We start from the raw sequence: 27,888 nt of genomic DNA, 5'->3' as shown, positions 1-27,888 counted from the left end.
CCTGTATCTGGGGGAGCGGGGCGAGCCTGTATCTGGGGGAGCGGGGCCGAAACAGGCTGGGGGCAGAGGTGCGTGTGAAGCTATTGGTATCAAATCAAATTGGATGCCCAAACATCTGTGGGAAGTCAGGGCCTTTGAGCTGGGGATCCCAAGGGCCGAAGTGGAAACGGGGGGAGCCTAAGTCAGGTTCTCTGCCTTTCAGCAGCTTGTGCGTTATTATGATCCTCTCTGTCCCCCGCCCAGAGCACCCCTTCCCAGCCCCCTACCCCCACCCCCCACCAAAGGTATGAATCTGTGAAGAGTTAAATACCAGCTCAAGAAAGCACCAGTGAAGATTAAGATTCCTACAGCCGGCTCTAATCAAACCCACCCTCACCCCCTGCCCCTCCTCAGAAAGCTTCAGTGCCCCCCACCTGCCAAGGTGAGGTGAGGCCGCACCTGGCTCTGGGGCGGCCTGGCCCACAGCTCTCTAAACACCCCATGAGTGACTAGGCACCCCACCTCCACCCCCAGGGCCCACCTCTAAGCCACACTGCCATCTCCATGTGGCACCTCCTGGCCCCCCACCCCACGCACATAGCCGTCCTCAGCCCTGAGCAACCGCCCCCTGCTCTCGCCCTCCATGCATCGGAGGGCATCCCCGCAGTCCTTGTCCATCTGCACCCGTCTCCACAGGGCACAGAGTTCACAGGGCCAAGGGGATGTGCCCACTGGAGCCCCCATCCCACTTCCACATCTGAGCTCAAGGAGTTCCTGGGGCCCAAGAAGCCAAGCCTGCTTCCAGCCCTTCCTCCTGAGTGCAGACTGCACCTCCAGGCTGTGCGCCCAGGCCCGGGGCAGCCAAGGGCAGCTGCTGTGTGGGTCTGGACAGAGCCTCCTGTGTGCAGAAGGTCAGCAGGAGGTCCCTTGCTGTGTGGGATGGGGCAGAGGGCGGGAGAGGAAGGAGGTGTGCCACCCTGGGGCTCGGGGACAGGGGTGGATGCTTCCCATAATACCATGTTTCACACACAACTCTAAGGAGTAGAAAGCTCTGGATTCAAATCTGACCTTCCAAGTCTTTCCAAAGGTATTATTTGTCAAGGCAGGAAGACAGACCATGCTTTATTTAACAATGAGTCAGTTTGATTTTTAACTCCTAGACATACGATATGAGACCCCCTTTGGCTCGTGCCCAGGCCCTGCCCATGTTGAGGTGGGCCTGTCCAACCCCAAATGTTATCAAGTAATGGCAATTTTTTCCGAAGCTTTCAGAGGAACAAGGGGGACAGTGACATGGCAGATCACAAAGCAAAACTTCCTAAAATTTCTCTTTAAGCAGCTCTGTCTTCCCCCAAACATCCTCTCCCTCCTGCAGCCAGCGCATCTCTCTCTCTCTCCCCAGGAACCACCTCCCAGCTAGCCTCTCCCCCAGCAGCCCACCCCTGCTAATCCTCCTCCTCACCTCCCCACCCCCTGAGACTTCTCAAAATCCCCTCAGCTCCCCCCCTCCCCTTGAAACAAAAGCCCTGCGCCTGGTTTAACAGCTCCTAGCAAAAGGTCCTGTGTCAAAATGGTCAGTTCCCCTCCCTGTGTCCTGCCTTCTGTCACCCCAGCCTACTGTCCATCGCCGCCACATCTGTGAGTCAGTTCCCACCAGGCTGGTGCACAACTGAGGACAGAGGGTGTCTGCTTCAGCTCCGTGACTCCTCCAGGACCTGATACTTTGAGAGCATTCATGTAAGCTTTTGTGGGAGAATTCATAGAGGAGCTGGGATCAGACTGAGGCCTAAAGGACAGGGAGAATGTAAGAAATGAAGTCAGAAGAGGGAAGAAGGACAGGGAATGGGAGGAACAGCAGTGGATTCTCCATATCCTATGGGCAACAGTGAGCCACTGAGGACTCTTGAGCTAAGGCATGACAAGATCAACCTGCTCAGGATTCACTGAAGTCAGGGACAGCCAAGATGCAGGAAGAGAGGAGAGCAGTTTGGCCGTCGGATGTCAGAGGGCAGGGGTACAAAGGCAGGACAAATGGATGCAGGAGCCTGTACCCAGGGCTGGGCCCCCTGATTCCTAACTGCACAGTTTCCTCCATAACGAGTCTCCAAGGAGGTGGGGCCAGAATGAGCCTTGAAGGCCGCGGAGGAGGAAAGCTTGCCCAGCAGCCATGGCACTGGGTACTCCAGCCAGCCCCCACCCCACCCCAGGGCGGGGAGTTGCTGGCAACATCCCAGGACACGGCTTTCTGCAGATCTCCGCCTTCCCATTTGGAAGGAAAGCACAGGCCCTGATTTGGGCGGGTTTGAGGAACACCTCATGGGGAAGAGACTCAGCTACTTCTCAACCTCTCAGCTCCTCACCCTGGTGGGGGGGTCAGATGGTGATGCTTATGCCCTGGGCCCTGGGGGCCTGGGGGAGGACACATGGGATAGCTGCTGACACCTGCCCAGGGCTCCATGGCTTCCAAGTCTTTATTCATGACCACCCCACTTTCCCATCTCTCCACTTAGTGAATTTGCAGAGTGGTGGGAGAGACAGACCCCCAAGCAGCCAACAGATGAGGCATTATCGTAGCAGCAAGCAGGTTTATCCATCCTCCATGAAGCCTTCAATCCTCTTTCTTCCCACTATCCCCCTTCCCCACCCTCTGCCCACCATACCCGGAGCCCAGAGCCCAGAGCTAACTGTGCTTCTCCAGCAGTTCACCACTTGCTACTCTCTGCAGATAATGGGTGTGTGATTCTGGCCAAATCCCTTAACCTCTCTGTGCCCCAGTTTCATCATCTGTAAAGGAGGGTGATGAAAGGGTTGTCCACAGGGATTTTAAGAGAATTAAATGAGATGATACATAGAGCAACCGCACCGCACCTGCTCGCCGTTAGGATGATGCTGACAATGCCTCATCCCTTGGCTGATTGTGAGTCTGTCTCCCGCACCACCCTGCAAATTCCTTGAGGACAGGGATCACATCTGGCTTGTTTGTGTCCTCCCAACACCACCCGGCTCTAGCTCAAGCACCAGCACGAAGCGGGCCCATTTACTCCATCTGCAGCACACACTGAGCACTTGCCATGCACCAAGCCCTGTGATGCAATCTGGGTTTAGAGATAAATGAGAAGTTCCAGAGTCTCCCCAGAGTCGAGGCAGACACAGACCTGTGTATCAAGAGGTCCTTGGCTGCGGCTGTGAGCACAGTCAGGCACGAAGGAGGAAGCAGGCAGTCTCCTTCAAGTCAAAGCTTATTGAGATGAACTGAATTGTCCCATTTGACCCCCACAACAATCGAATTTAAGGGTGAGGAGACGGCCACTCAGCGGAGAAAATCTCACCACTAGTAAGCCATAGGGCTGGGCCTGGGATCCAAGCCCCTCGCTTCTCAATAAGAGAGCCTCACCGTACCCCCCCTGGGAGATTTCTCCTTCCCCTGCTCCCTAGCCTCAGCCCCTGCCCAGTGTCTTGTAGGTCAATGGACTTGGGGGGCAACACATCCATTCATTCCCTGGGCTCTAGCCGGGGCCAGCCTCCAGGGTATTTTTAGTTCTGCGCAGTCAGGCCTGGGTGTGTGATTGGCAGCAGGCGGAGCCCTCCGTGTTGTTCCTGGCTCAGCATGAGAAGTGGCTGGGCATGGGGAGGGGGCTGAGGCATACCTGGCACCCCAGCCCACAGCTGCCTCACTGTCCCCATGGGTGGGGCTGGGCTGCTGCCGCTGACCCAAGGCTGGGAGCATTCTTTCCTGTTGATTCATGCCGGGAATGCTCTGGACCCTGTTGGGGCGGGGCGGGGGCACTGGAGGGACATTTGGGACATGAGTGGCCAGGGCGGACAGTAGTCCTCCAGCAGCCGGGTCAGTGTGACCTGGCTGTCCCCCAGGGGTCAGAAAGGTCCACCTTGCCATCCTAGCCCTTATCACATTCTGCCTTGTGCCTTGGGGTGGTCTTTGCTTACACGTCTGCCTCTGCAACCAGACTGGAAAGGCCCCCTCCCACCCCCGCAGTGTCTAGAACTCCAGCATCCTGTCTAGCAAGGAGGAGAAAATCAATAAAGATTTGCTGAATGAGTGAGCCTTTGGAAGGACACTCAGGCAAGGTTGGGGAAGTAGGGGAACCAGGCTGTACTGATCTGGACCTAGGGAGGAAGTTGGGAGGCTGGAATTCTCTGCCCATTTTACAGATGGGGGACACTGAGGCACCTGGAAGGACCAGGATTATGGGAAAGAATTTGGAGGAGAGGGGCTGGGATTCCTGCGCCTAGGAATTCAGCTAAGCTGATTGGGCCTCCCCTCTTTCAGCCTTTTCTACTTTTGTTTTATTCCATATTCCCCCACCCCCAACCCACCCTCTACACATACCCTCCCCCCATGGGCCTGTCAAAGTCCAGGACAGCCTCTTTCAACTGTGTAAGTTGTAGAGAAGGACTTAAGTTCTTCCATTTAGTGTTTATTACTGGGGGAAGCAAGTCAGCCGTATCTCTTGGGGCTCAATGTTCCCAACTGTGCAATGGGCAGACCAGAGACCTCCCGCTCACAAGTACTCAATACATTTCAGGGACCAGGGCAATGGCGAGGGCCGCCTGTTACTCCAAAGAGAGCACACCTGCACCACACCATCCCGACCTCATTTGAACTGAGCCCCCACTCTCCCGTCGCCGCCCCTGCCCCCAAGGGAGTCAGTCTGGTGGCCCCTATGATAGTGAGGGGGTCCCGTGGGAAGGATACTGCGCTCTGGGCCTCACTGAATGGCGGGGGGGTGGAGAGAGGGGGGGTGCTCTCGGGGGTGGGCAGGTCACCCGGTTTCGCAGAGAAGGACACTGCGCGTGGGACAGGGACTCCCGAGGCCACAGGCACCCCAGGCAAACGCAGCCCGCTGGCGCCGCGCCGCCGCCTCTCACGGGGACTCCGATCCTCCCCCAGTCCCTCCCGCTGCAGCGCCAGTTTCCTCCTCGGGAACCAGCTGACCCCTGCCGGCCCCCCGCCGCCCCCGCACCTCGCGACCCCAGGACTTCCCGGGCAGGGCCGGAAGGCGGGTGGACGCGCGCTCCCGGGCCGGGGCTCAGGGCGGAGGGGCCGAGCGGGCCGGGCCGGCCTGGGCGCCCGCCTCGACCGGGTCCGCCCGGGGGCGGGGCCTGCGGGGCCTCCTCCGCGGGCGGCGGGGCGGCGGGGCGGCGGGGGGGGGGGGGGCGCCCGCGCGGGACGCAGCCGGATAAAAGGGCCCCAGGGTGCCCCGGGAGGCCCGTCAGCGCTGCTCGGCCGCAGCGTCCGGCCCCTGCCCGACCGTACCGTCCGTGCTCCAGCTGGTGAGCCCCCGCCTGGCCCCTGGCCACGGGTCTGTCTCTCGCTGTCCTGTCTGTCTGTCCCACTCTGGCTCTCTGTGGGGCAGCCAGCCTCTGAAGGCTCCTGAAGGCTGGGGGCTGGGAAGGATGGGGGTCCCATGGACAGATGGCCTAGCCTCCTAGTCGCTCACCAACCTGCTTCCAGTGGAAGTGACCAAACTAGGGAGCTTGGCCCAAAGCCCGCCCCGGGTGCCTGCGTGTCTTGTTTGTGAACACGCTGTGTGTAACCATTTCTCTGCCCTCACCGAGGGAGAAGCAAGGGAAGGGGCAAGGTGGGTTCAGATGTCACTCTTGTGACTTGGGGGACAGAGAGGCAGGGTGGAACCAGGCTCTCCAATTCAATAAACCAGAACCGATTATGCTGCGGGGTGGGGAGGCAGAGGACCGAGGGCTTCAACCTCAGTGTTTCTTGGCCAGGTAGAGCTCAAAGCCATTTGCTGGCACTACTTCAGGTCACCATAATTAGTGGTCCCAGGGAGGGACCCCATCCCCCAAAGAGCTAGAGAGAAGGGGCTTCTTCAAGTGATCCAGAGGCTGATACCCACTAGGGCAGCACCCCCCACCTACCGTGTTCTCTCCCGAATATCCTTGGGCATTTCCAGCCCTCTCTAGGGGGGCCAGGTCAGGCCAGGTGCCAGAATCCCCTGGTAGCACCTGAGCAGGTGCCTCTCTGCGTCAAGCTGGCAGGATCCTGGATCTGTCACTCGGTTGCACTCAGTGTTGGCACCAACCCCAGTGCCCTCACACCACGGCCGGGTCATATCAGCCAGCTGCAGGGTGGAATTTCATTCATCCCCCTGCCTCCCTTCCTCCTACCTTCCTCCTCCAGCGTCCGGCTCCCCCATGGCTGAGAGCCTGGCTTCTGGAACCAGGCTACCTGGCTTTGAATCCTGGCTGGGCAAGTTATTTAGCTTCTCTGGACCTCAGCTTCTCACCTATAAAGTAGAGATAAGTACTCCATAAATAGTTTTAAATGTATCATAATAATTAATTATTAACTACTCCCCCACCTTCCCTCCCCTACCCTGTCCCCTTCTCCCCGCTTGTGAAGAGAACTGCCACTTTTGAAGCTGTTTCCTTCTCTAAGGGAGGCTTCTCAGCCGGGTGGTCTTCCCCATGCTGGGCACTGGCAGAATAGTTTTGGGGAGATGCTGTGGAGGCTGGGTGTGGAGACAGCAAGCAAACTGGGAGTGCTGAGGGTGGGGGGCGGCTGGGAGGGCTTAGTGGAGGGGGGAGCATGTAAGCTGGGTGTTGGAAGATCTGTAGGGATTTGCCAATCTGACATAGAGGGAAAGGGTACTCCAAGTAGATGCAGCAGTGAGAGAAGAGGTCGGGATGTGGAAGCAGAGAATGGACGGATATGTTTGGGGAATGGCGAGAAGGCAAGTTTGGGGTGAGCAGAAGCTACAGTGGGCCCTGCAGTGGCAGGCAGGCTGGGAAGAGGGGCCCTGCCCCCACTTCTGACTCTCAGTTCCTGCTGCCACCCCCCCCCCTCCCCAGACAGCTCTCATGGGAGGGAGCTGCCCTCACCCAGATCCCAGGGTCCTGCACAGAAGGCCACCCCAGCCTCCAGGCAGGCCCGGGACTATGCACAGCCTCCAATGAGACCTCCAGGGTGCTGTGGGACATCAGCCCACCCCAGGGCCCATCACAGCTGTCATAGAGAGCAGGACCCCTAGTGCCACCCCCTCATTTTATAGCTGTTGCACCTGAGTCTCAGAGAGAGGAAAGCCCCTGACTCAAGTCACATAACGATTTGGTGGCAGAGCAAGGAGCCTCCTGACCCCTGGGGGATGGGGGCCAGGGTGGGGGGCGGGGTCATCTCTCAAGTCAGACTCAATGTGACCACTGGGTCCTAGCAGCTGGAGGGCCCTGAACCCAATCCTTTCTCCCTTGTCACCTGGGGATGGTCCCTACCCATGGTGACTTCAGTTTGCCTCAGTCCCTAGCAGTCCACCTCGTCCTTAGCGGGGCAGAGAGGAGGGAACGGCACGCCCCAAGCAGCAGAGCACACGCCGCTCCTGGTGACAGCCAGTCAGGAGCCCCCACAGGTTCCAGAGCGGAGAGTCACAGAAAGAAAACAGTGTTTAAGTCTGGAAAGGAAGTGCAGGAGGGATCACGGTGGGAAGAGACTTCGGCCCGCAACACCCGGCCCCAGGGCGGGGAACCCGGAGAACCTGGGCTCAGAGGGAAAGGAGGCAAATCCGAGGCTGTTGCAAAGAAGGGTACCGGGGACTTGCTCTTGAGTTCAGATATGGCCTCCATTCCTTCTTTATCCAAGAGGGGCTGGGCCACCCCAGCCCAGGGGCTCCATAGTGGCTGTTAAGCTGCTGTCATGAGAGTTAACTGTCAGGGAGAGCTGAACTCTCAGGGTTCAGCGTGCATCCGTTCATCGAAGCTTCACAAGAATCCTATGAGGCCAGTGCTATTTAGTATCCCCGTTTCACAGAGGCGAAACTGTGGCACTGAGCTATGAAATCACCTGCCCAAGACTACCCAGAAACTCAGTGTTGGAAGTGGAGTGAGAACTCAGGCAGTCTGACTCCCAGTCTGGACCCTTAAGCACGTTGCAATGCCTTTCGCCACTGTGCAACCGCGGCTATTTCCTGGGGCCACCTACGGACCTTCCTGGCACTCTTCTGGGCACTGGGGGCATGACACAGAGTCGCCACCCCCGTGAACCATCAGTCCTGAGCCCATCTAGTGTCCGTCTAGGAGTCCCTCCAGCCAGCCCTGGGCCCACCAAAGCCGGAGGATTGGTGGCCAGAGGGGGTGGGGCTGTGTGCAGGAAGGAATAGGACTGATTCCCAGCCAGGTACCATCTGTGGGAAAGGGAGCCCTGGGAGACCCTCCCTACTGAGACTGACCAGCTACACAGTCCCCCGGGGGCAGCAGTGGCCATGGAAGATGGGGTCTCCCCAGAACGAGCTCTCTTAAGACTCCAGCATGGAACAGGAAGTCAGGACCCAACTTTCTCCATCATGTTCCAGGCTGATCTCAGCTCCTCACTGGCTGCAGAGCCAGGCAGTGGAGGACCTTCAGCACTGGGGGCTGCAGACCCTCTGGCAGCCCTCACCAGCATGACCTCTCCCCCCCATGCTTCTCCCCCACCCTGTTCCAGGACCAAGGCTGCTAATGTGTGAGGGGGAGAACACCAGCCCTTAACTTCATCCCCCTCTAAGGACCCAAAGAGCAGCTGATGACAGCCTCCTGGAGACAGGAGCCCTCTCTCTGGTGTGTGCTCACTGCCTAAAACCCTCCCATGGCCCCTAGCCTCCTACAGGATGAAGAGCAAACCCTCCGCAGGTGCACAAGGCCCCAGTTATCTGGCCCCAGCCCGTGCCTCCACTTTCGTCCCCCCTTATCCTCCTCCACTGCGGTACAGGGGAAAGAGAGGATACTTTCTGCCCCTGCACAGACTCGCCTCTTGCCTCCTTTACCCACCCCGTCCTCTCTACATGGAATACCCCTTTGCCCACCCAGCAAGGCCCAGCTTAAGTAGTGCTTCTCAGAGCTTCAGGAGAGCAGGGCCTAGTGTTTGGTGTCCTCACTTCCGTGGCTTGGCACCTGGCCTAATAGTTGGCGGGAGGCAAGTATTCCAAACATGTTTGTTGAATCACAGGCCTAGATGGACTCCGAGCTTGAAGATAGCATAGACTATCTGAGCTGGAGGAGATATTAGACCATTTTTGGTTCAGTTTCCTCACTTTAGAAATAAGGAGTTAGGATCTAGAGAGTTTAAGAGACTTGCCCAAGCCACACAGCAAATGAGGGGTGGAGGCCTAGACTCCCCTCAAATGACTTTTTTCACTCCCACTGTTCCATGTGCCTCCTATGGGGAGGGTGGCCAGGGACGTCTAAAGAAAGGCAAGAGCGATGCCCCTGGGGTAGTTTTTCTGGACTTGAGGGCACCCTGGGGGCTCTCCTATCACTCAGAGGCTAGACTACCCCCTCTACCTGCATACAGGACTATATCAAGATGAGCTATTTACTGAGTGCTGTGTGGTAGCTTGCGCTGAGCACTTTATATACAGTGTTTTAACACTAACAACACTGAGACAAGGATTTCTCCACTTTACAGAGGAGGAAATTGAGACTCAGGTCAAACTTAAACTTCCTCAAGGTCCCATGAACAATGAATGGTGGGTTTAAACCCAGTTGACCAATCTCAGAGGCCAGACTCAATCAATGCCACCAAACACACAAGCCCATAGCACGCACACATGTGGAGGGGCCCTGCCATCTTTTGTCCCTTCAGCAGAAGAGGCCGAGGTCAGGGGTAGAGGTGGTGATCTACATCATGTTTGCTCCTTCCCAGGTGCCTGGGCCCCAGCTGCCCGTGAAGTCAGCACGATGTGGTCCCTACCAGCTGCCCTCTCCCTGCTTCTGCTGCTGCTGCAGGCCCCTCCTTGCAGGCTACAGTCACTGAGCCCCGTGAAGCTACGGCTGGTGGGCCCAGGGAGCAGGCCAGAGGAGGGCCGCCTGGAGGTGCTGTACCAGGGCCAGTGGGGTACCGTGTGTGATGATGACTTCGCTCTCCGGGAGGCCACCGTGGTCTGCCGCCAACTGGGCTTTGAAACTGCCCTGACCTGGGCCCACAGTGCCAAGTATGGCCAAGGGGAGGGTGAGTGCCTGGTGCTACCCAGCAGGATGATGGTGGGTTTCTCTCAGACACTGGGCACCCTGAGGCTTCCACAGACTCCTGCCCACCCTTTTATACCCAGCCCAACTGACCTCCTCCGTGAGGCATTTCCTGAGTGCCCCAAGCTACAAGCGCCCCTTGCGCTGACCCTCCCATTCTCGCCTGCAGTGAGGCCGCCGCCGCCACCACCACCACCCCTGTCCACTCTTACAGAGTGACTGGCACGCAGTAGGTGCTCAGCAAGTGTTGAGTGAATGGATGGATGGATGGATGGATGGATGGATGGGTGGACAGGTAGATCTAATTATTAGACCCACCTGGCATTTTCCAAAAGCAGATTCTACCTCCTCTTGGCAGTAGGTAGGTTTATAGATACCAAGATCCCAGGAGAACTGACTCCTCTCCCCCACCCCTCCTTTCTACTCAGGCTCTGGAAGAAGACAGTTGATAACTGTGGGGTCCTAGGAAGGAGGCACAGCCCATGAATGCCTCTCTGTCCCTAAGCATCACCCTTCCCCTGCCCTCAGGACCCATCTGGCTGGACAATGTGCACTGTACGGGCACAGAGAGCTCCCTGGACCAGTGCACGTCCAATGGCTGGGGTGTCAGTGACTGCAGCCACTCAGAGGACATCGGGGTGGTGTGCCATCCCCAGCGCCAGCGTGGCTATCTTTCTGAGAGGGTCTCCAATGCCCTTGGGCCCCAGGTAAGGAGGCTGTTCAGGCCCTGGCCTGAGCCAAGGGTTGAGTCACGGGTCAGAGAGCCTCCTGGGTGATGAACCTGGAGGAAGAGGGAAGAGAAAGGGAGCAGACTGGGCTGAGAAACGTCCCCCAGGGCCCCACCTCCTGTTGGTGGCCTGGAACAGGTGCATGGACAGAGGCCCAGCTTGTAGCAGGGCAGGCTGGGGGGGCCAAGCTGGGCCTGCTGGGGATCGCTGAAGCTGCTCCCCATGAGAGGCAGGAGGGGGTGCGGGGCTGCCTCACCCACAAGGCCAGCCACAGTTGCTGCCTCTTCCCGGCACAAACAACCTCGAGCTAAAAACAGCCCAAGCCAAACAACAGGAGCAGGCCGGGCAGATCCTGGCCCTTACCTTCCACTGCTGGGCAACCCCAGCCTGAGGACAGCTAGCCACGGCCCACAAATGCAGCATACCAGGGTGCGGTGGTCTTCATGGTCTAAGTCACCCCAGACCTAAGGTCCCCTGGGCCAATGACCCTGCTGGTAGTCCCAAGCAGCTGGTCTGTGCCCATCCTCAGCTCTCCCCAGGTGGCATAGAGAAGGTCCCTCTGCGCCCAGTGGAAGGCTCCCAAACTCCAAAGCCCCCGAGCCTGATCCCAGGGAGGGCACAGACCTGCCTGGTTCTCTCTGGAGTTGAGAGAGGAGCACAGACAGACCAAGACTCTGCCTCGTGCTCACTGTGTGGCTTTGGCAAGAGCCCTAGTCTCTGGGCCTCTGTTTCCTGTCCAGGGAGGCCCGCGGGTGTTGGGGGGTGACCTTTAAATGCTCTGAGGCCTGGATCGCCCATGTGAAGACCTGCAGCGGGCTCAGCGAGGGCAGGAGCCCTGGGGCCCGTGGTGACCATGCACCCTGCAGGGCCGGCGGCTGGAGGAGGTGCGGCTCAAGCCTATCCTCGCCAGCGCCAAGCGGCACAGCCTGGTGACCGAGGGAGCGGTGGAGGTGAAGTACGAGGGCCACTGGCGGCAGGTGTGTGACCAGGACTGGACCAGGAACAACAGCAAGGTGGTGTGTGGGATGCTGGGCTTCCCCAGCGAGGCACCTGTCAACAGCCTCTACTACAGGTAGGAAGGACAGGTGGGCGGAGGGCCGTGGGGGGCGTGGGGTTGGGGGGCGGTGGCTGATTGTGTGCACACCTGTGCAAGTATATACGTGTTCTCCTGTGTGTGAGACAGACATGGATGCGTGTGTGTGTGTGTGCGCGCGTGACATGCGGGGCCTTGCAGAGTGTAGTGAGATGGGCGTGGGACTGGGAGGGAAACGCGCCCTGCGGACCTCCCGAGTTGCGAGTTGCAGGGCTCTCAGAATAATAACGAGGAGAGTGAGGATGAACTTGGAGACCCTGGGAAATACCTAGAAACAGAAAAGAAACGCCCTGCTAGTCGTATGGAAAGAGCTGAAAACAACTGAATGCAAAGCCGTGCCCCTGATTAAAGAACTGGACTTGACTGAAGATGTTTCTGGCAGGGCCCACAGGAGAGACCACCTGGGTTCCAGTCTCAGCTCTGCCAGTAACGCCCCGTGGGCCGTCGGTAGGGCCCCCGGGCCTCGATCAGCCAGTCAGCAGGGAACTTCCTCCACTCTGATCCGAGCCAGGCTTTGACTGTGTGTGAGCGAGGCATGGGGTGGGGCAGCACTTGGGAGAGGAGACATAAAAATCTTCTGTCGAAAATGTGACCGAACCGTCACAAGATTGCATCAGCCTCTAAATGGCACCTGCTCGGTGCTGGTGAACACTGTGTTTCTCATCAAGGGAGACGTCCCCCACACTCCGTCTGAGTGGTCTCCCCCTGCCCACCCCCAAGCAGTTTAGTGGCTCTGACTTAGATGGGCCTGCTCCCGAAGACCAGCCACGTGGCTCCATCCCTGGGGACAACTGGGATGCAGGCCCCTGACTCCCCACGGCCTGGTAATTGCACCTCTGGGCCTGGCTGACTCGCCCACCACCCCTGAGGAGGGCAGCCCTGATTACAGCCTCTGGGAGGGCAGCCCCTACCATCAAGGCCTTCAACTTGCACCTGCCCCCGGAGGACCTTTCCCCTGGGTCCCTTTTCTCAGGGCACTCCCTAGAGGCTCCCCTCCGTCTGCATGGGGAGAGGGCGAGCTGGGGGCTGCCCACTCAGGGGCATCCAGTACAGAAGAGACCCCAGTTTGGGACTAGTCGAGGAGGTACCTTGCTGGGCCCCGCTCTTCTCCCTGTGACATGGAGATCATCAGTGTCTGCGAGCAGATCACGTTGCCAGGGCTGCCATGAGGCTCAGCATTAAAATAATGCAACCGAGTTTACAGACAGAATCCCCGTGCAAACTCAAGGACAGCCATGAGGAGCCAGGGGACGGAGGGCATTCGGCACTCCCTCCACCCACCACCTGTTTTCTCCCACCTAGGAAAGTCTGGAATTTGAAGATGAAGGACCCCAAATCTAGGTAAGGAGCTGCATCCTGAGGGGAGGGTGCAGAGGGGCATGGCACGAAGGGGGAAGGCACGTCCCTCTCCTCCCCAGTGCCTCGGCCTCCCTGACTCCCGAGCTCCCTCAACCCCTCCCCACCTTCAGTCTTCCTTGTCTTCCAGGCTGAAGAGCCTGACACAGAAGAATTCCTTCTGGATCCACCGGGTCAACTGTCTGGGGACAGAGCCCCACATGGCCAACTGCCTGGTGCAGGTAGCACCAGCTCGGGGCAAGCTGCAGCCGGCCTGCCCGGGCGGCATGCACGCTGTGGTCAGCTGTGTGGCGGGGCCCCGCTTCCGCCCTGCAAAGGCAAAGCCCGGGCACAAGGAGTCCGGGGCAGAGGTGGGTCCGGCCAGGTGTCAGCAGGAGCGGGTGGGAGGCATGGGCAGCGAGGGGCTCTCCGGGACAGGCAGGAGCAGAGGGACCAATCGCCCCTATCGAGGAGGCCTTGGTGCAGACTGGGAGGAGGAGAGCGAAGCATAGCATGGTAGAAACTGGGAATTTATGTAAAAGGAACCGTTTATAACCCGACCATAAATGGAAAGCTGACATCACTGGCCACGAATAGAAGGTAACCATAAAAACAGTAATTACATCGTAGCTAACACCCGGTTGAGGCCGAAGGTACTGAACCTGAGCCCGGCCCTCTGTTATAAAAAGCCACAGCGAGTGCTGGTGAGCTGTTCCCGACATGGCAGCCCAGCAGTGGGATAGCGTCCTCCAGGAAATAGGAAGGACTGGAGAAGATTTAACATGGAAATCACTTCCCCACTGTGTGAGTCAGCTTAATTCATACCATGTCCCCGCGCAGCTCTGAAATCATTTCACGGATCCCTTTGGGAACACTGATCTAGTTCAGCCCCCAAGGACAAGGAAGGAGCCGGGGCTGGACGAGAGGAAGGGACCCCCCTAGAGGGCAGCCAGAGGGTTGTGAAGGCCACGAATCCCAGCTCCTGAGGCTCCCTTGTTACCACTGTGGCTCGTGTGGTGGGTCTTTGTCACGAGGAAAGGGCGCTTGAGAAGAACGGCTTATTGGAGAATTCGAGGTAGTAGCTATGAGCCGTCAGAGGTGGGACTGGAACTCCCGGGCATGGGCTCGCCCAGCTTGAAGGGGCCTGACCCAGGCTCCCCTCCCCTGGCGGCTCCGCCTTGCCCGCTGCCTCCCCCTCCGCCTGCCCTGAAGCCAGTTTTCTCCCGGCAGGAGCTGAAGGTGCGCCTCCGCTCCGGGGCCCAGGTGGGTGAGGGCCGGGTCGAGGTGCTTGTGAACCACCAGTGGGGGACGGTCTGTGACCACGGATGGAACCTCATCTCTGCCAGCATCGTGTGTCGTCAGCTTGGCTTTGGCTCGGCTCGGGAGGCCCTCTTTGGGGCCCAGCTGGGCCAAGGTAAGTGAGGAGGCCTGGGGTGGGATAGGAGGCCATGGAGGTGCCACTGCTCCATCCCTTGGTGGCCCTGGTGCCAAGGCCCAGGACAGAAAGTTCTCCCCGGCTATGGGGGGGAAGCCACAGGTGTGAGGTTACAGAGGTGGAGCCTTAAACAGCACCTCTCCCTCTCCCCGCTAGGCTTGGGACCCATCCACCTGAGTGAGGTGCGCTGCAGGGGTTATGAGCAGACCCTCAGTGACTGCCCCTCCCTGGAAGGGTCCCAGAATGGTTGTCAACATGAGAATGATGCTGCTGTCAGGTGCAATGTCCCTGACATGGGCTTCCGGAATCAGGTGAGCTCGGATTCGGGCCTGGCCTCAGGCTAGGGGGCTGGGAAGCCCTGAGAGAGCCCCATGACATCACATCGAGCCAGTGGAGAGGGGGTTCTCAGAGCCAGTCTGGAAAGCCCTCTCCCCTGGACTGGCCCACATTTCCGCAGGGCCGGGTTCTGGCCTTCAGAGATGTCCCGTGGTGACGGGGACTCTTCCGGTGGATGCATTCTCAGGTCCCCAGAAAGGCTGAAAAAGAAGGGGGCTAGGGCAGAGGACCCCAGGGCTGTTGGTGCTGGGGAGTGTCACTGGTGAGGCTGCATGGGATGGCCCAAGTTCAAGTGTCCTGCATCATGTGGACAGTGGGCAAGTAGCTCATATCTCTGAGCTTGGCTCTCTCTTCTGTCAGTTGGGGTTAATTGTCTCCTAGGGTTATTGTGAATGCAACGATAGATACGAAAGCCCTTTGCAATTGGCAAGGCATCGTTAATGGTAGAATTTCAGGTAAGAGGAGCACAAGTCCCAGAGCAGGAGGCCCAGGGGCAGGCACCTTGAGTCAGATTGCTCTGGTGGGCAGGGACAGCAGGGACTATTAGCAAAATGTCCTCAAGTAACAGAGAGGGAGACGAAGCCAGAGAAGGGGAGAGCCGGGCCCAGGGCTGCCCAGTGAGCCGGCCAGGACCCGTCTCCAGGCTGGCAGTCCTGAGCCCTGCCCTCTGGAGGCCGCCGTGCTCCTCACACACGTCTGACTGCTGCAGGTGCGCTTGGCCGGTGGGCGCAGCCCCGAGGAGGGTGTGGTGGAGGTGCAGGTGGAGGTGAACGGAGTCCGACGCTGGGGGGCCGTGTGCAGTGACCACTGGGGGCTCACCGAAGCCATGGTGGCCTGCCGACAGCTCGGCCTGGGTTTTGCCAACCACGCGATCAAGGTAGGTCCCCGTCTTGCTTCCAAACTTCCTGTGCTAAAAGGGCTAACTCTTCATTCATTTATTCATTCATTCAGTGGTTAGTTACTGAGTGAAACTGGGGGCCAACATCATGCTGGGGGCCGGGGACAGTGTGGTGAACAAGACATAGCTCCCGCCTCGGGGAACAGTTAGCCAAGTGAGGAAGGCGGTCGTTAACAAAACATTCACACAACAGGCAAGCACTTTCGCCTCTAGGAAAGATGACTCGAAGCTCACCCGACGAGGTGGGGTGGGGATAAACAGCCCACGCGGAGGCCCTGTGGCCCAAGGAAGCTTGGCCCCGTTGGGAAATCAGGGACCAGGGCCGGAGTGGGCCGTCAAGGGTGTGACGTGTGAGTCAGGGAGGAAGAGGCAGGCAAACCGTTCCGTTTGCAGGGCAGATGTTTCAAACATTTCTTCTGTGCTGCCTGGCACACTGTGGGGCAGCGAGCAACAACGAGGAACAGGAATACAGGAAACCTGACATCGCAGTAGCCCAGCTGAGAGATGATGCTGGCGTGGCCCAGACGAGAGGCAGTCCTGGGGGAGATGTGGGTAGATTCAAGAGGGATCCGGGAAAGAAAATCACAAGGCTGTGGTGGGGCTGGGATGGCACAACGTCTTCTGCTGGGCCCGCCCTGGCCGGTGGTGGGACAATGCTGGGCACACTGCGCCTAGGAAACGGGGCCCAATCTTGAGCACCCCCGACCCCCCGGGCTACAGGAAGCACAGCTGGAGAGACGGGGCAGCCGCCCGGGTGGGCAGCAAGGGACCAGGACCGTCCTCTTCAACAGCTGAGGGCTGCCGTGGGAGAGGGTGGGGGCAAGGCCCGTGGGGGCAGAATCTCCCTGCCTCAATGCATGCGAGAAACTTCTGATATCGGAGGGGTGCAAAGTAGCAGGGACCGTCGTCTCACTGAAGACTTTCAGGCCTTGGCTGGGCACAGCGCGGTGGGGGCTCCGACGGGCGTCGGAGGGGACGGCTCCAAAGCACCCCTCAGCCTTGACCGGGCGCCGGCGGCTCTTTTCTCAGGACACCTGGTACTGGCAGGGGACGCCGGGGGCCGCCGACGTGGTGATGAGCGGCGTGCGCTGCTCGGGCCCAGAGCTAGCCCTGCAGCAGTGTCAGAAGCACGGGCCGGTGCACTGCTCCCACGGCTCGGGGCGCTTCGCCGCCGGGGTCTCCTGCACGGACAGTGAGTAACGCCCACGGCGCCGCTGCCCCCCCCCCCCCCCCCCGCGGAGCCAGCCCACACCTCCCATTCTCAGGGAGGGCCTGGAAGGGTGGGCGGTGGAAGGAGGGCTGGACTTTGAGCAGCGGCCCTGCCGTTGACCAGCTGTGGGTGGCCAAGTCACCCGTCACCTGGGGACCCAGCCTGCCCTGCCCGGCTCATGGGGTTATGGTGAGGAGTAAAGCAGGGAATATGGGAAAACACAAGGATACACAATCGTGTCTTTCACTTTCCATGTGGTGACCGATAGTTGAAAAAAAAACAAAACGGGAAAGAAAACAAGAGAATGTGTTGGACTTCGTAAGCACAGACTTTTCTTCTGGGAATTACGCACATATGCACCAGGCCACAGCCGCGTGTCCTCTTCCTGCGCTGTGGGATTCGCCCAGCAGGCCGTAGGACAAGACTGTTTTGAGGCACGGGCCCGCCCCACACACCCAGATTCTCGGGGCAGACACCTGCCAGCCAGGCCAATGCCGAGATCCTACATACAGTCCAAAGGCTGCGGCTGGCGCCACACCAAGCGGCCACGTGACCCTCTTCCCAGCCAAGCTTCCATGCCAAGACATCCTCAGTCTTGGTCAGTGAGCTCGAGGGCTCCTCTCTGACCAGTGTGCCCTAGAAGGCTCTAGGTCCTCACGGCACACCGTCGCCAGCAGGGTGTGGCACCAGCCCGGGCCTTCCCAGCACCGGGGCTCACAGCGCGTTGGGGGCCTGCTCCCCAGTCTCTCCCCCACCTGGGACCCTTGTAGCCCTCCCTGTTCTGCTGCCTGCAGGCAGCAGCTCTCCTCCTGAAGGCTTCTGACATTTCGCCACGGCTGAGCACAGACAGGCGACCTGCCAACTGTGTGACCATCCCCGTTTCTCCTCTGTGATCTTTCTCATTCCGTTTTTTCTTTGCCCTCTCTCCTTCTCTGTCTCTCTGGAAGCTCTCCTTCTTTCCCTCAGGAACTCTAGGGTTTGCCGGTGAGCATAGCCTAGCAATAAGTACAGGACTTTCGGGAGCATTTAGTGGTGGTCCAGGCATCCTCTGGCCAACCAGCCCAGCCCCCGCTGCCACCCTCATTGGCGCCCACGGAAATTAACCAGCAGCCCCATCTCCCCATCCTCAACACACAGGCTCTCACCCCTCTGATGCCTCTACCAAGATCTGAACTGTATCCCTGCTTTTGCAAGGAAAAGCCCTGAGAATGGGCAACTTTTCTCTCCTGATGTGACATGGTAACAGGGGCAGATCCCCAGGGGAGGGGAGACACGTGGCTTCCGAGGTGGGTGAGAGCCCCTGTGACAGGAAGGGAGCAGCATTTCCAGCACGGTGGACGTTTACGCACAGGAAGCACAGGAAATGTCCTCAGGGGAGAACGCACAGGATGGGCTGGTGCGGATACCCAGGATAGCAGTCAGGTTAGAACAGAAACCCTGGGGGAGGCCAACCCTAAAACCGCAGCAGGACGGACCGGAACGGCAGAGCTCCCGAGCAGGCTCAGAGATGATCTCTCCCGACTCTCCCCTCCGCGCCCCTACCTGGCAGGAACTGAGACCCGGAGAGTGACTGAACTGAGGAAGCCAAGCTGGCGCAGCGGGGCTTAGGAGGGGCTGTGTGAGCTAGACTACACAAAGGCACTTGTAAGCTGAGGAGCGTTTTACAAAGAAATACCAGCTTACCTCAACTGCATGCTTACCCGACAGTGACGTGAGCACGTTACGGGTATTGGAGCTACTGGCATTATTACAGTCCCCATCTTATGGTTGAGGAAGATGAGAGGCAGAAGGTTAAGCAAGTCACAGAGCTAGTGAAAGGTGTGGCCAGAACCTACACAAGCCTTGAGCCCCGGCCGCCCGGGCCCCAAAGCCGTCATGCTAACCCGTGGCGTGGTAGCTGCTTGAGCCCACCTCTCCTGACTCCTACACCACCCTCCTCTTCTGGGTAGAGCCCTGGCCTCCTGGTAGCTCCCCCAGAGAGCCCGGTTCGGGGCAAGCCCGTCCCGCAATGCCCGAGAGCAGCGCAGCTGCCGTCCTAGCTTTGGCCTGTGGCCGCAGGCGCTCCGGACCTGGTGATGAACGCCCAGCTGGTGCAGGAGACGGCCTACTTGGAGGACCGGCCGCTCAGCCAGCTGTACTGCGCGCACGAAGAGAACTGCCTCTCCCGCTCTGCCGGCCACATGGACTGGCCCTACGGGCACCGGCGCCTCCTGCGCTTCTCCTCACAGATCTACAACCTGGGCCGGGCCGACTTCCGCCCCAAGACTGGGCGCCACAGCTGGATTTGGCACCAGTGCCACAGGTTCGTGCCTGCCCACGCGTGGCTCTCGAGGGACGAGAAGCGGAGTCCAGGAACCAAACCAGCGTGGTCTGTCCCGGACCCCGAGCACTTCCTGGGAGGGGTGTGCTCTCTGAGCGAGAGCCTTCCTGCCCCGACGCCTCACCGGCTCTGCCTCCAGGAGCCGGTAGGGAACCCCGGGGGGGGCCACTGCCCAGCCCTGCCCCGACGGTACGGCCCTGGGCGGTGCTCCCGGGGTGCATTGCCCCCACAGCGGCTGGCGGAACAGTCACCGCCAGCAGAGCTGCTCTCTGTTAGAATGAGCCGGGACAATTAATTTCCCTCTGGTGGACCTTAGGCCTTGTCTTTAAAAACCACATAAAGCGGGGACTCCTAGAAACCTGGAAACCCAAAATAGACATCCCATCCAGGATGCTGGCTCTGCAGAAAAACCTGCCGGTTTCTGCAGCCGCAGAGCGAGGCCCCCCGCAAGGAAAGCAGGAACGCTGGGACTGAAAGGAGACAATGGGCATTCTTTCCTATCAGGAGTCTCCAGCCCAGACAGGAGGGACAAGGCCTGTGACAAAGGCAGAATGGGAAAGTGGTGGTTTTTTCCTTCAGGACGCAGCATGGGTGGGGAAAGCAGAATGGAGCAGGCAGTGACTTGGGACTTGGCCTTGCTGAGATAATCAGCACCTTCCCCTGTAGCAGGAACGGACTTGTCATTAGGACTGGATTGGAAACAATGGTAGCAATTTGGTCTCAGGCTCCCAGGGAGCAGAGTAAGCACCCCTCCTTGGCCGCTCAGCCCCGAGGCTCGTTCCTGGAGGTGTCCCTTCCTCCCGCCCTCGGTCAGGCCTGAAGGCCAGGCACCAGCCCCTTGCAGGCTAGCTTTCCCCTTCTCACCCGGGTTCACACCAGGTGGGGCGGCTGTGCCTTGCTGCTGGGCGGGGGGTGCTGGGAAGGTAGACCATGGATCCCACGAATCCTGGCTTGGAGAGGGAGAAGGGCACTGCCCCGCGATGATACCGTCCCTCCCGGGTAATGACGGGGCCCGGTGCCTCAGTCTACCCTGGCCCACTCCCCCAGAGAGGACCCTCTGCTGCGGCTGCCAGGCTGACAGCTCTCCCCGTCTGCAGGCACTACCACAGCATCGAGGTCTTCACCCACTATGACCTACTCACTCTCAATGGCTCCAAGGTGGCCGAGGGGCACAAGGCCAGCTTCTGCCTGGAGGACACAAACTGCCCCACAGGTATGCGGTTCCACGTCAGCATAGCCTCCTGGTGTTCTCTTCCTCAGCCCCATCAGGGTGAGGTTCCCGTCTGCCCTCGGGGAAGACCCCCTCAGGCACCTGGAGACCCTGGCCTGGCAACAGTCAGCACCCGAGGCACTTCAAAAAGATCGGTGTCTTACCTTCTGACGTCTTAGGTGGAAGGTCTCTCTGCCACTGCATTCCCAGCACACGTCGTACCACTTGTAAAGGCTGAATACTTCGGCTTTTGGAGAAGAGTTGCAGGCCTGTTTCACTTGGGCTCAGTTCTCTGAGGGCACAGATTGTCCGATTCCTGTTTGCATTCCCCCAGTTCCTAGCCCTTCAGAATGGCGTGGCAAACTCTCTCTTCAGAGGGTCGGAAGGACGGACAAATGTATTGGCATGTAGGGCTAGAACCTTCCACCCATAATTCCTAGGCCAACAGGAATTTCCACTAGAGCATCCAGAGAAATCACCTCTGTCACAGATGGGATTTGCTACCGTGCTGGATTCAGGGTTAGCAGGAATTCGGGCTCTGACACTCAGGCAAGTTATCTAGCGGAACCGTGGGTCCCTCATCTGATTGCACATAAGGGTATGACCGGTGTGAGGATTCGGTGTGCAGGGCCTGGCGGCGTGCTGGATCCCCAGCACCTCTTCCCTGCCTCAGTAACCGTCGGCATCCTTCCTTACAGGACTGCAGAAGCGCTATGCATGTGCCAACTTCGGGGAACAGGGAGTGACTGTCGGCTGCTGGGACACCTACCGGCATGACATCGATTGCCAGTGGGTGGATATAACAGATGTGGGCCCTGGGAATTACATCTTCCAGGTAAGGGGGCTTGGGGATCCCCCACAGGAACTCCATTTCCTGCGGATATTCCAAAAGTCTCCCTGCAGTCACAGGAGGGAAGAGTTCCACAGCTAGGGTCTCCCACAGGCCTGGCACTTGAACACTGAAGGAGGATCCCGAGGACCTGGGTTTGAGTCTTGATTCAATGGACAATGTAGAACAGGAACATTAACGCCTGCCCTCTGGGCACCTTGAAGGATTAGGGAAGCGAAGGGTATAAACACCCTTTGTGAGACTGCGTGAAAGGTAAAGGACGATCACAGCCACGACCGTCATCGGCTTTCACTTGTCCCCTTGTCTCACTCCAGGTGGTTGTGAACCCCCAATACGAGGTGGCGGAGTCTGATTTCTCGAACAACATGATGCGGTGCCGTTGCAAGTATGACGGGCACCGGGTCTGGCTGCACAGCTGCCACACAGGTAACTGCGAGCCTTTGTGGGGCCAGCCGTGTATGGGCTTGGGAAGCTGGGAGACACGACCTGTACCCCCTGTGTGGCTGGAAGGTGGATGTGCAAGGCTAGGGATAGGACAGAGATGAATTTCCCTTGACCTCTTCATAGGCACACTTCTAGACCCAACTGGTCACACCAGCAGCCTCACCCAGTCACGACTTAATTTCTACACCCCTCTTTGTCCGTAAGGCTGTTTGGATTATAAACTCTGTCTCCCATCTGTCCTGGAGTCTGGTAGGGTTGGCTACTTACCCGTTCTCCTTTGGTCCACAGGGGATTCCTACCGCGCCAATGCAGAGCTCTCCCTGGAGCAGGAGCAGCGTCTCAGGAACAACCTCATCTGAAGCCATGACTGCACACTTCCAGCTGCTGCCCACACACCAGATACCTCAGCTTATTGGAGCCATGCCCTTCACAGCGCCCTCACAGGGAAAGGGGCCAGTGCCAAGGGGTACCAAGAACTGCTCAGGAAGCCTTTTGATGGCAAGATCACCAGACCAAAATGGTACTGCTCCCTCAGGAGGACTCTGGGCCCGTCCCCTAAGGGCCTTTGGTCTATGGTCTATGGCCTCCAAGCTTTGTTCAGCTGAGCTCGTCTTCCACAAGTCTTTCCTGGGTCTTTACTTAGAGATGGACTATGGCCCAGTCCCCCATTTAAATGGTGCTTTGCAAATGTCTTGGAGGAGCAGAGGACAAAAGGACAAACATACACAGGAGATAGGATTAACTCTGCTAGAAGCTCAAAGTCACAACTGGCAGAGATGTTGATGAATCCAGGCCCTCATTTGGACTGTGCTCATTTAGAACTCACCCATCATTCTAAGAGTCCACTCTAGTGCCTTTACCTTTATCCTACTGCACATGTGGGTGTTTCTAATATCCTAGAAGCATAGGCCTCAGGCATCCCCTTATCTCCTGATGGGCCAACACCACCAGTTACTGAGTGCTTGAGAAGGGGCAGGATTTGCAGAGGTGGTCAGATAGGGCCTTCCTACAGAACAGGGAGAGAAGGCCAAGCAGAAAGACTGCTGCAGTAGGATGGATCCCAGCCCTGCCAGGACCTCTGCCAAGGAAAAAAATATATATATATGCCATTCACCTGGCAGGCAATCCGGTCTCCCTCAAGATCACTGTGCATCTCAGGACTGGCCTAAATTTCAGGTCTCAACTAAGTTTCTGGAAGTGAACTTTGCATGGAATAAATTAGACACGTGTAAGAGATGATCTTTACAGGTCTGACGCCCTAATGCCAATAAAGGTTGCTCACTATGGATAGCTACAAAGACAAGACTGGCTGTGGCTCTTTGCAGTTCCCAGCACACGAAGTCTAACCTCTTCCACTCATGCTGAGCTGGGGACTAGGATGTGTGGGGCACGCATACTACTCACAACAGTCCCACTACATTTCTCTGATATTAGCCTATGGTCTGTTTCCCAATTCCCTCCCCAGTGTCAGCGCTGAAACATGGGTTGGAAAGGTCAAGGGATGAAAGGGACGAGGCAAGAAGAAAAGTTCAAGGGTTGTAAACTTTTATAACTGAGGCTGCAAAACTGAAATGAACGGTAGCAGATGGAGCAGATTTACAATAGTACTCCCCTCCCCACATTGTGAGAGCCATCCCCTCTTTAGGAAGTGAAAAGGGACATGATCCACAGCTATCCTCTATGAATACAAAGACGTGCTTTCTTCCTCCTTCTACCTTCTCTCTTCTCCACTCCTTCACTAGGCAAAGGGAGCATTATATCTTGGCATGGCAGTTTAGGTAAACAAGGGAAGGACTGATTTCCTGTTGGACACAGCAAACATCGCCCAAACAGTAACAACATTATACTCGAACATGCAGCTAATGGTGTGTGAAAGAATGTGCAGCCCGTGGGGGAGTGTGTGGCGACTGATGACTACATTCAGGCTGGAGGTTACCCACCGCTTCTTCCTGGATCCAGTTTCCAAGAGGGCCAGAAAAAGCAGGCCAGGCAGCCAGCCACTGGCTCTGGTCTCAGTCTTGCTGCCCACATCACACGTTCGATAGGTGCAGCCAGTTCTAATTCTTGGAAAAAACTATACAAGGGCTGTGCTGTTACACCACCGAGTTGAAAGGGAAGGACATGGGAAGACCGGTGGCTGGCATGACTTGTAACTAGATGAGGAATGTTAACAGAAAACCAACCACCAAATTCCAGACAGAACCAAAAATGTCGGAAGATTTTCACTTCGGCGTTCTTTGGTCTCACAGAAGCTGAAGGGCTTGGAACCTCAGCTTACTAATCAGAAGCTTAATTTATTTCCATTCCACCAAGACCTTCACACCATGGGGAGCATATTAGAACTCAAGGGGAATGTACCTTTCTACTCTAAATTCCAGGTGACACTGGGATTTTGTCATTTAACATATGCGAAGCAACAAACACACCTCGCAGAACACATTCGCAATCTTCTGGAATATCTAACAAAGGAGCCAGTGGCAGCTACAGGGTGCTCTCCAATTAGCTCCGCTTGTGAAGGCACGGTTCAGATGGGGCCAAGGATTTGGTTCCCATCTGGGCAAGCTCAGTGTAGTCCATGCTAGGCCATGGCAGCTCCTCTTACCTCCACCGAGTATACAATTCCAACAACTGGAAAAATATAACTAAAAAGCACATTTTCTACTAATGGCAGAAGCAGCAACACTCCACAGCTTTCAGTATTAGCTAAAAACAAATCCCTTTTCTGGGTCTAATTATAGGATAAATCTGAAAGTTCGAGGGTGGCTGAAAAAAAGCATATGCTACTAGCCACCTAGTACACAGAATGAGAACAGTACCTCATGAAGTTATGACTAATACAAGGAAACTGGGTAATAAACATGTGGCTTTATGTGACCATTAACAAGCCCTTTAAAAGCCAGAATGCTATCAGAAAGGGGAAGCACCTCAAAGACAAGTGATAGGAACAATCATCTTTTTTACTGCCCAAGGTCACTCTTAGCCTTGAAGAATCAAAACAGAGCAAAGGTATACCTCAGAAATATACCATTCAGTATGAAGCCTGGCTACAATGCCCTGCCTTTCCTTTCCAAGGCAGCCATATTATCCAACCAGACCTGCCTATCTTACGAAAGTCTGTTCTGTGAAGACCCAGAGCACAAATCCAGTAGCTAGCAGCCAAAGAGAGGTGCACTGGTCTAGGCAGTACTAGGACAGAGGGTCAAGAGAAGGATTTTTTTAATCCTCCAAACTTGAAAAGGAAGCACTGAATATGAACAAGGGACACTTTCAGAACTGACCAAGAATGAGAAAAACAATGCTGAAGAACTGCAAGAGGGCTCCGAGACCAGAAGAGCAGCTAAGAACCAAGGCCAGTGTCATTTGAGGAGCATTTGAACAGAGCCCCGACTCCACCATGTTCCAGGCAATGCTAATACGCCATCATTGTCATGGGCATGAAATCATCCAAATAGGAGGCTGTTGCCCTCAATGAAAGCACAATTGACACTATTTCTTACTACCTCAGCCTCTTAAGGCCTAGCACTACCATTTCTTCAGTGAGAACTTCTTTCCAAAAGCAATGAGAATGCAGGTAGAAGATGGATAAAGCCTAAACTGGTGGCTCAGACTTGTCAGTGTCCTTTAAGGAAATTTCTCACTGCCCAGAGGTGTTTGTTTTATTCTGGCAACTCTTCACTGTAATGGATGGTTTGGTGTTGCTTGCCAAGCACCTCTGGCACAGGCTGGGAAGATGATACCAAGAACATGCTGAGTGCCAGATGCCTTCTGCAGAATGTCAGGTGTGACAGAAACAGGAGAAGGCAAGAGGCCGGGGTGGGGGTGTACAGGGAGGGCAAGAAGGGGAGGGGAGCTGCCACATGCCAATCCCAAGAGACACATTTTTGTAGTACACTCTGGGGCAGAGAGGGGAGCACCAGTCTACTCAGTGGGGCTCAACAGAGCCATCAGGCCCCTGAACCCATGCACAGCACTACAGGGATGAGGATCCGAGGAGAGATGTTCTCCAATTATTTTGTGGGGATGATAAAACTGACAAAGAGCAGAGTGATGTATGTCATAAAATGAGCTTTAATGTCTCCCTCTCACAACATGACAGTACGGTTCCTCTGGAACCAGCGCTCGGCTTCCACGCACGGCTGGCTTCCCGTGAGGACCGAAGCTGGCAGACCACTGGCTGCTGCTGGAGCAGCCCCAGGCCCCCGCTCAGTCCAAACACCCACCTCCGCCGCAGCTCACCGGCGCTGCAGTTCTGCAAGCGACAGTGTCGATTCTGTGCAGACACTGTTCCATCTCTCTGTACTAACTGCTCCCTCCACCAGCCCTGAGTTCTGTGAGGCCCGAAGGAACACGCTGCCCTTGCAGGGCCGAAATCTCCCATCATCGCAGGTTTGAATCCTCTGTTTTGTATCTTCTTCAGGCATCTTAGACGTGTGAGCCAGGCGAACGATGGGACTTGCCCCACCCAGAGGACTCTCGGAAGTCCTATCCAAGCTGTCACAAGTCAGCTTCCTGGCTGATGGCTCCCTTCTATGCCCAGCACAGGAGGACAGTTCCAAAGCACTGCAGTTAGAAGCGAAGACGGACAGGAGTCCAACTTCTTTCTGTACCCAGTCAGTGCCCGTCTTGATGGCTTTCTTTCTTTCGTTAACACGTACTTCTGCATGTACACAGAACTCTAGAAGGATCCTCCTATCTGAAAACTATGGAAATATTTTCTGAATTCATAGAACTATCCCCTTCGTTGAATGATGTTCAAACCGCAGACTGGTCTCTGCCTTCCCAGATATCTTCCCGTTGCTTGGCTTCCAGTCGTCTTCTCTCTGGAAGTAAGGACAGTGTTAAAAGTGGGAGTACACTTCATACCACCAGGGACTTTCCTTTAATGCAAATTATAAGCAAACTTTAATCATGAGACAGGAGGATTTCCTGGTCTTCTCTCACCTGATTCCAAGAGCTAATATTTTTAACTTTCCAAGTGCTTTCCTAGTACTTTATAATAAAGAGAAAGATCCGGGGCTAACAGAAATAAAAAAGTCTATGGAGTGGGGCACCTGGGTGGCTCAGCCAGTTAAGCGTCCGACTCCTGATCTCAGCTCAGGTCCTGATCTCAGGAGGGTCATGGGTTCTAGCCACTTGTTGGGCTCCACAATCCAGTCTTGCTGATAATGTATTTATTTTAATTCCATTTCTCAACTGTGTTAGTGGTTCAATAATTGCCTGTTATTTCCACTTCACTGATGTTTAAAAATTTTCAATAGGGATAGAGAGTATGTTTCAATATTCTTCTGCCTTCTTGCTCAAATGGAAATGGTAGCCACTGGGCTTTAGTTATATCAGATAAAATATTTCAGAGGCACATCAAATTTCAGTATTTTCAGAGTACTTCCAGGAGCCAAAATCTTCTGGGATGCACAATTCCAACATGGAAAAATGACCACATACAATGAAGGGAGACAAAGAACTATTTCTAAAAACAAAAAAAAAAACACAAATCTGGGCAATCCATCTTCAAGCTTGGTTTCCATTTAATACTTTTACCAAAACCTGACAGTACAGACCATACATGATCAAGTGTCGTAAACACTTCGTTAGGTGCCACAATACTAGTTCTAATTTCGTGGCTAATCACTTACCTTTATAATGAAATGTACATGATAAGCCTAAGTGCTTCCTCTCAAGGACTATTATTTCAGATAATGTCTGTAAAAGATTTTGCAAGTTTAAATCCAGAATTATTACAGAAATCAAGGTGAGTTTAGAGTTAACACTTGCTATGTTAACATACCTTTCCAAATCAGCAGAATCCCTTATAAAATTCCTTCACTAAATATCTGACTGTACTTTAAGGGCAAAGAACTTGGTCAGGAAGTTGACTGGCACTTGGAAATGTGAGAAAGACAAATTCACTGCTATTTGGGCACCACCTTGTGGCATTATCCGAATATAGCAGCAAAGTTCTAACTTAAGAGGCAAAAGGGGGGGGGGCAGTCATCAAATTCCAAACTGAAGGCTAATTAATTCAGTGCCTTGTGACTTGGCTTTAAGACAGACTTGAATTGGGACTGGGATTCTCCAGGGAGA

At 56.3% G+C, this 27,888-nt stretch overlaps 2 protein-coding genes and 1 long non-coding RNA gene across 9 annotated transcripts in view; 1 reads left to right on the top strand and 2 right to left on the bottom strand.

The window, feature by feature from the left end:
- LOC118024687 overlaps positions 1 to 7,345 on the bottom strand; it is a 10,027-nt gene extending 2,682 nt beyond the window's left edge. Inside the window, exons 1-2 of the long non-coding RNA XR_004683175.1 lie at positions 7,225 to 7,345; positions 6,124 to 6,242 (exon numbers count right to left, since the gene is read on the bottom strand). This is a non-coding gene — a long non-coding RNA (uncharacterized LOC118024687). The remainder of the gene's footprint in view (positions 1 to 6,123; positions 6,243 to 7,224) is intronic.
- LOXL4 (lysyl oxidase like 4) lies at positions 5,167 to 23,213 on the top strand. Of its 2 annotated transcripts, XM_035026714.1 has the most exons (16): positions 5,169 to 5,271; positions 8,429 to 8,541; positions 9,626 to 9,931; positions 10,477 to 10,655; positions 11,543 to 11,748; positions 13,072 to 13,110; positions 13,256 to 13,475; positions 14,335 to 14,518; positions 14,696 to 14,850; positions 15,585 to 15,752; positions 16,803 to 16,965; positions 19,042 to 19,285; positions 20,401 to 20,516; positions 21,212 to 21,348; positions 21,678 to 21,789; positions 22,096 to 23,213. In XM_035026714.1, exons 3-16 carry the CDS (start codon positions 9,661 to 9,663, stop codon positions 22,164 to 22,166), a joined length of 2,265 nt encoding a protein of 754 aa, XP_034882605.1. In that variant the 5' UTR covers positions 5,169 to 5,271; positions 8,429 to 8,541; positions 9,626 to 9,660; the 3' UTR covers positions 22,167 to 23,213. The 2 variants fall into 2 exon arrangements, with proteins under 2 accessions (XP_034882596.1, XP_034882605.1); XM_035026705.1 differs by lacking the exon at positions 8,429 to 8,541 and having other exon boundaries at positions 5,167 to 5,271.
- A 2,642-nt stretch (positions 23,214 to 25,855) lies between these two features.
- The window catches only part of R3HCC1L (R3H domain and coiled-coil containing 1 like), an 84,819-nt gene continuing 82,786 nt past the window's right edge, over positions 25,856 to 27,888 (bottom strand). For all 6 annotated transcript variants that reach the window (XM_035026694.1, XM_035026660.1, XM_035026685.1 and 3 more), the window contains one exon: positions 25,856 to 26,627. In XM_035026694.1, coding sequence (XP_034882585.1) covers positions 26,560 to 26,627 — 68 coding nt within the window. In that variant the 3' untranslated portion in view covers positions 25,856 to 26,559. The remainder of the gene's footprint in view (positions 26,628 to 27,888) is intronic.

The sequence above is a fragment of the Mirounga leonina genome, unplaced genomic scaffold, assembly GCF_011800145.1.
Source record: "Mirounga leonina isolate KUSES-001 unplaced genomic scaffold, KU_Mleo_1.0 Mir_114, whole genome shotgun sequence".
NCBI classification, from domain to species: domain Eukaryota; kingdom Metazoa; phylum Chordata; class Mammalia; order Carnivora; family Phocidae; genus Mirounga; species Mirounga leonina.
This window is presented reverse-complemented; position numbering and strand designations above follow the sequence as displayed.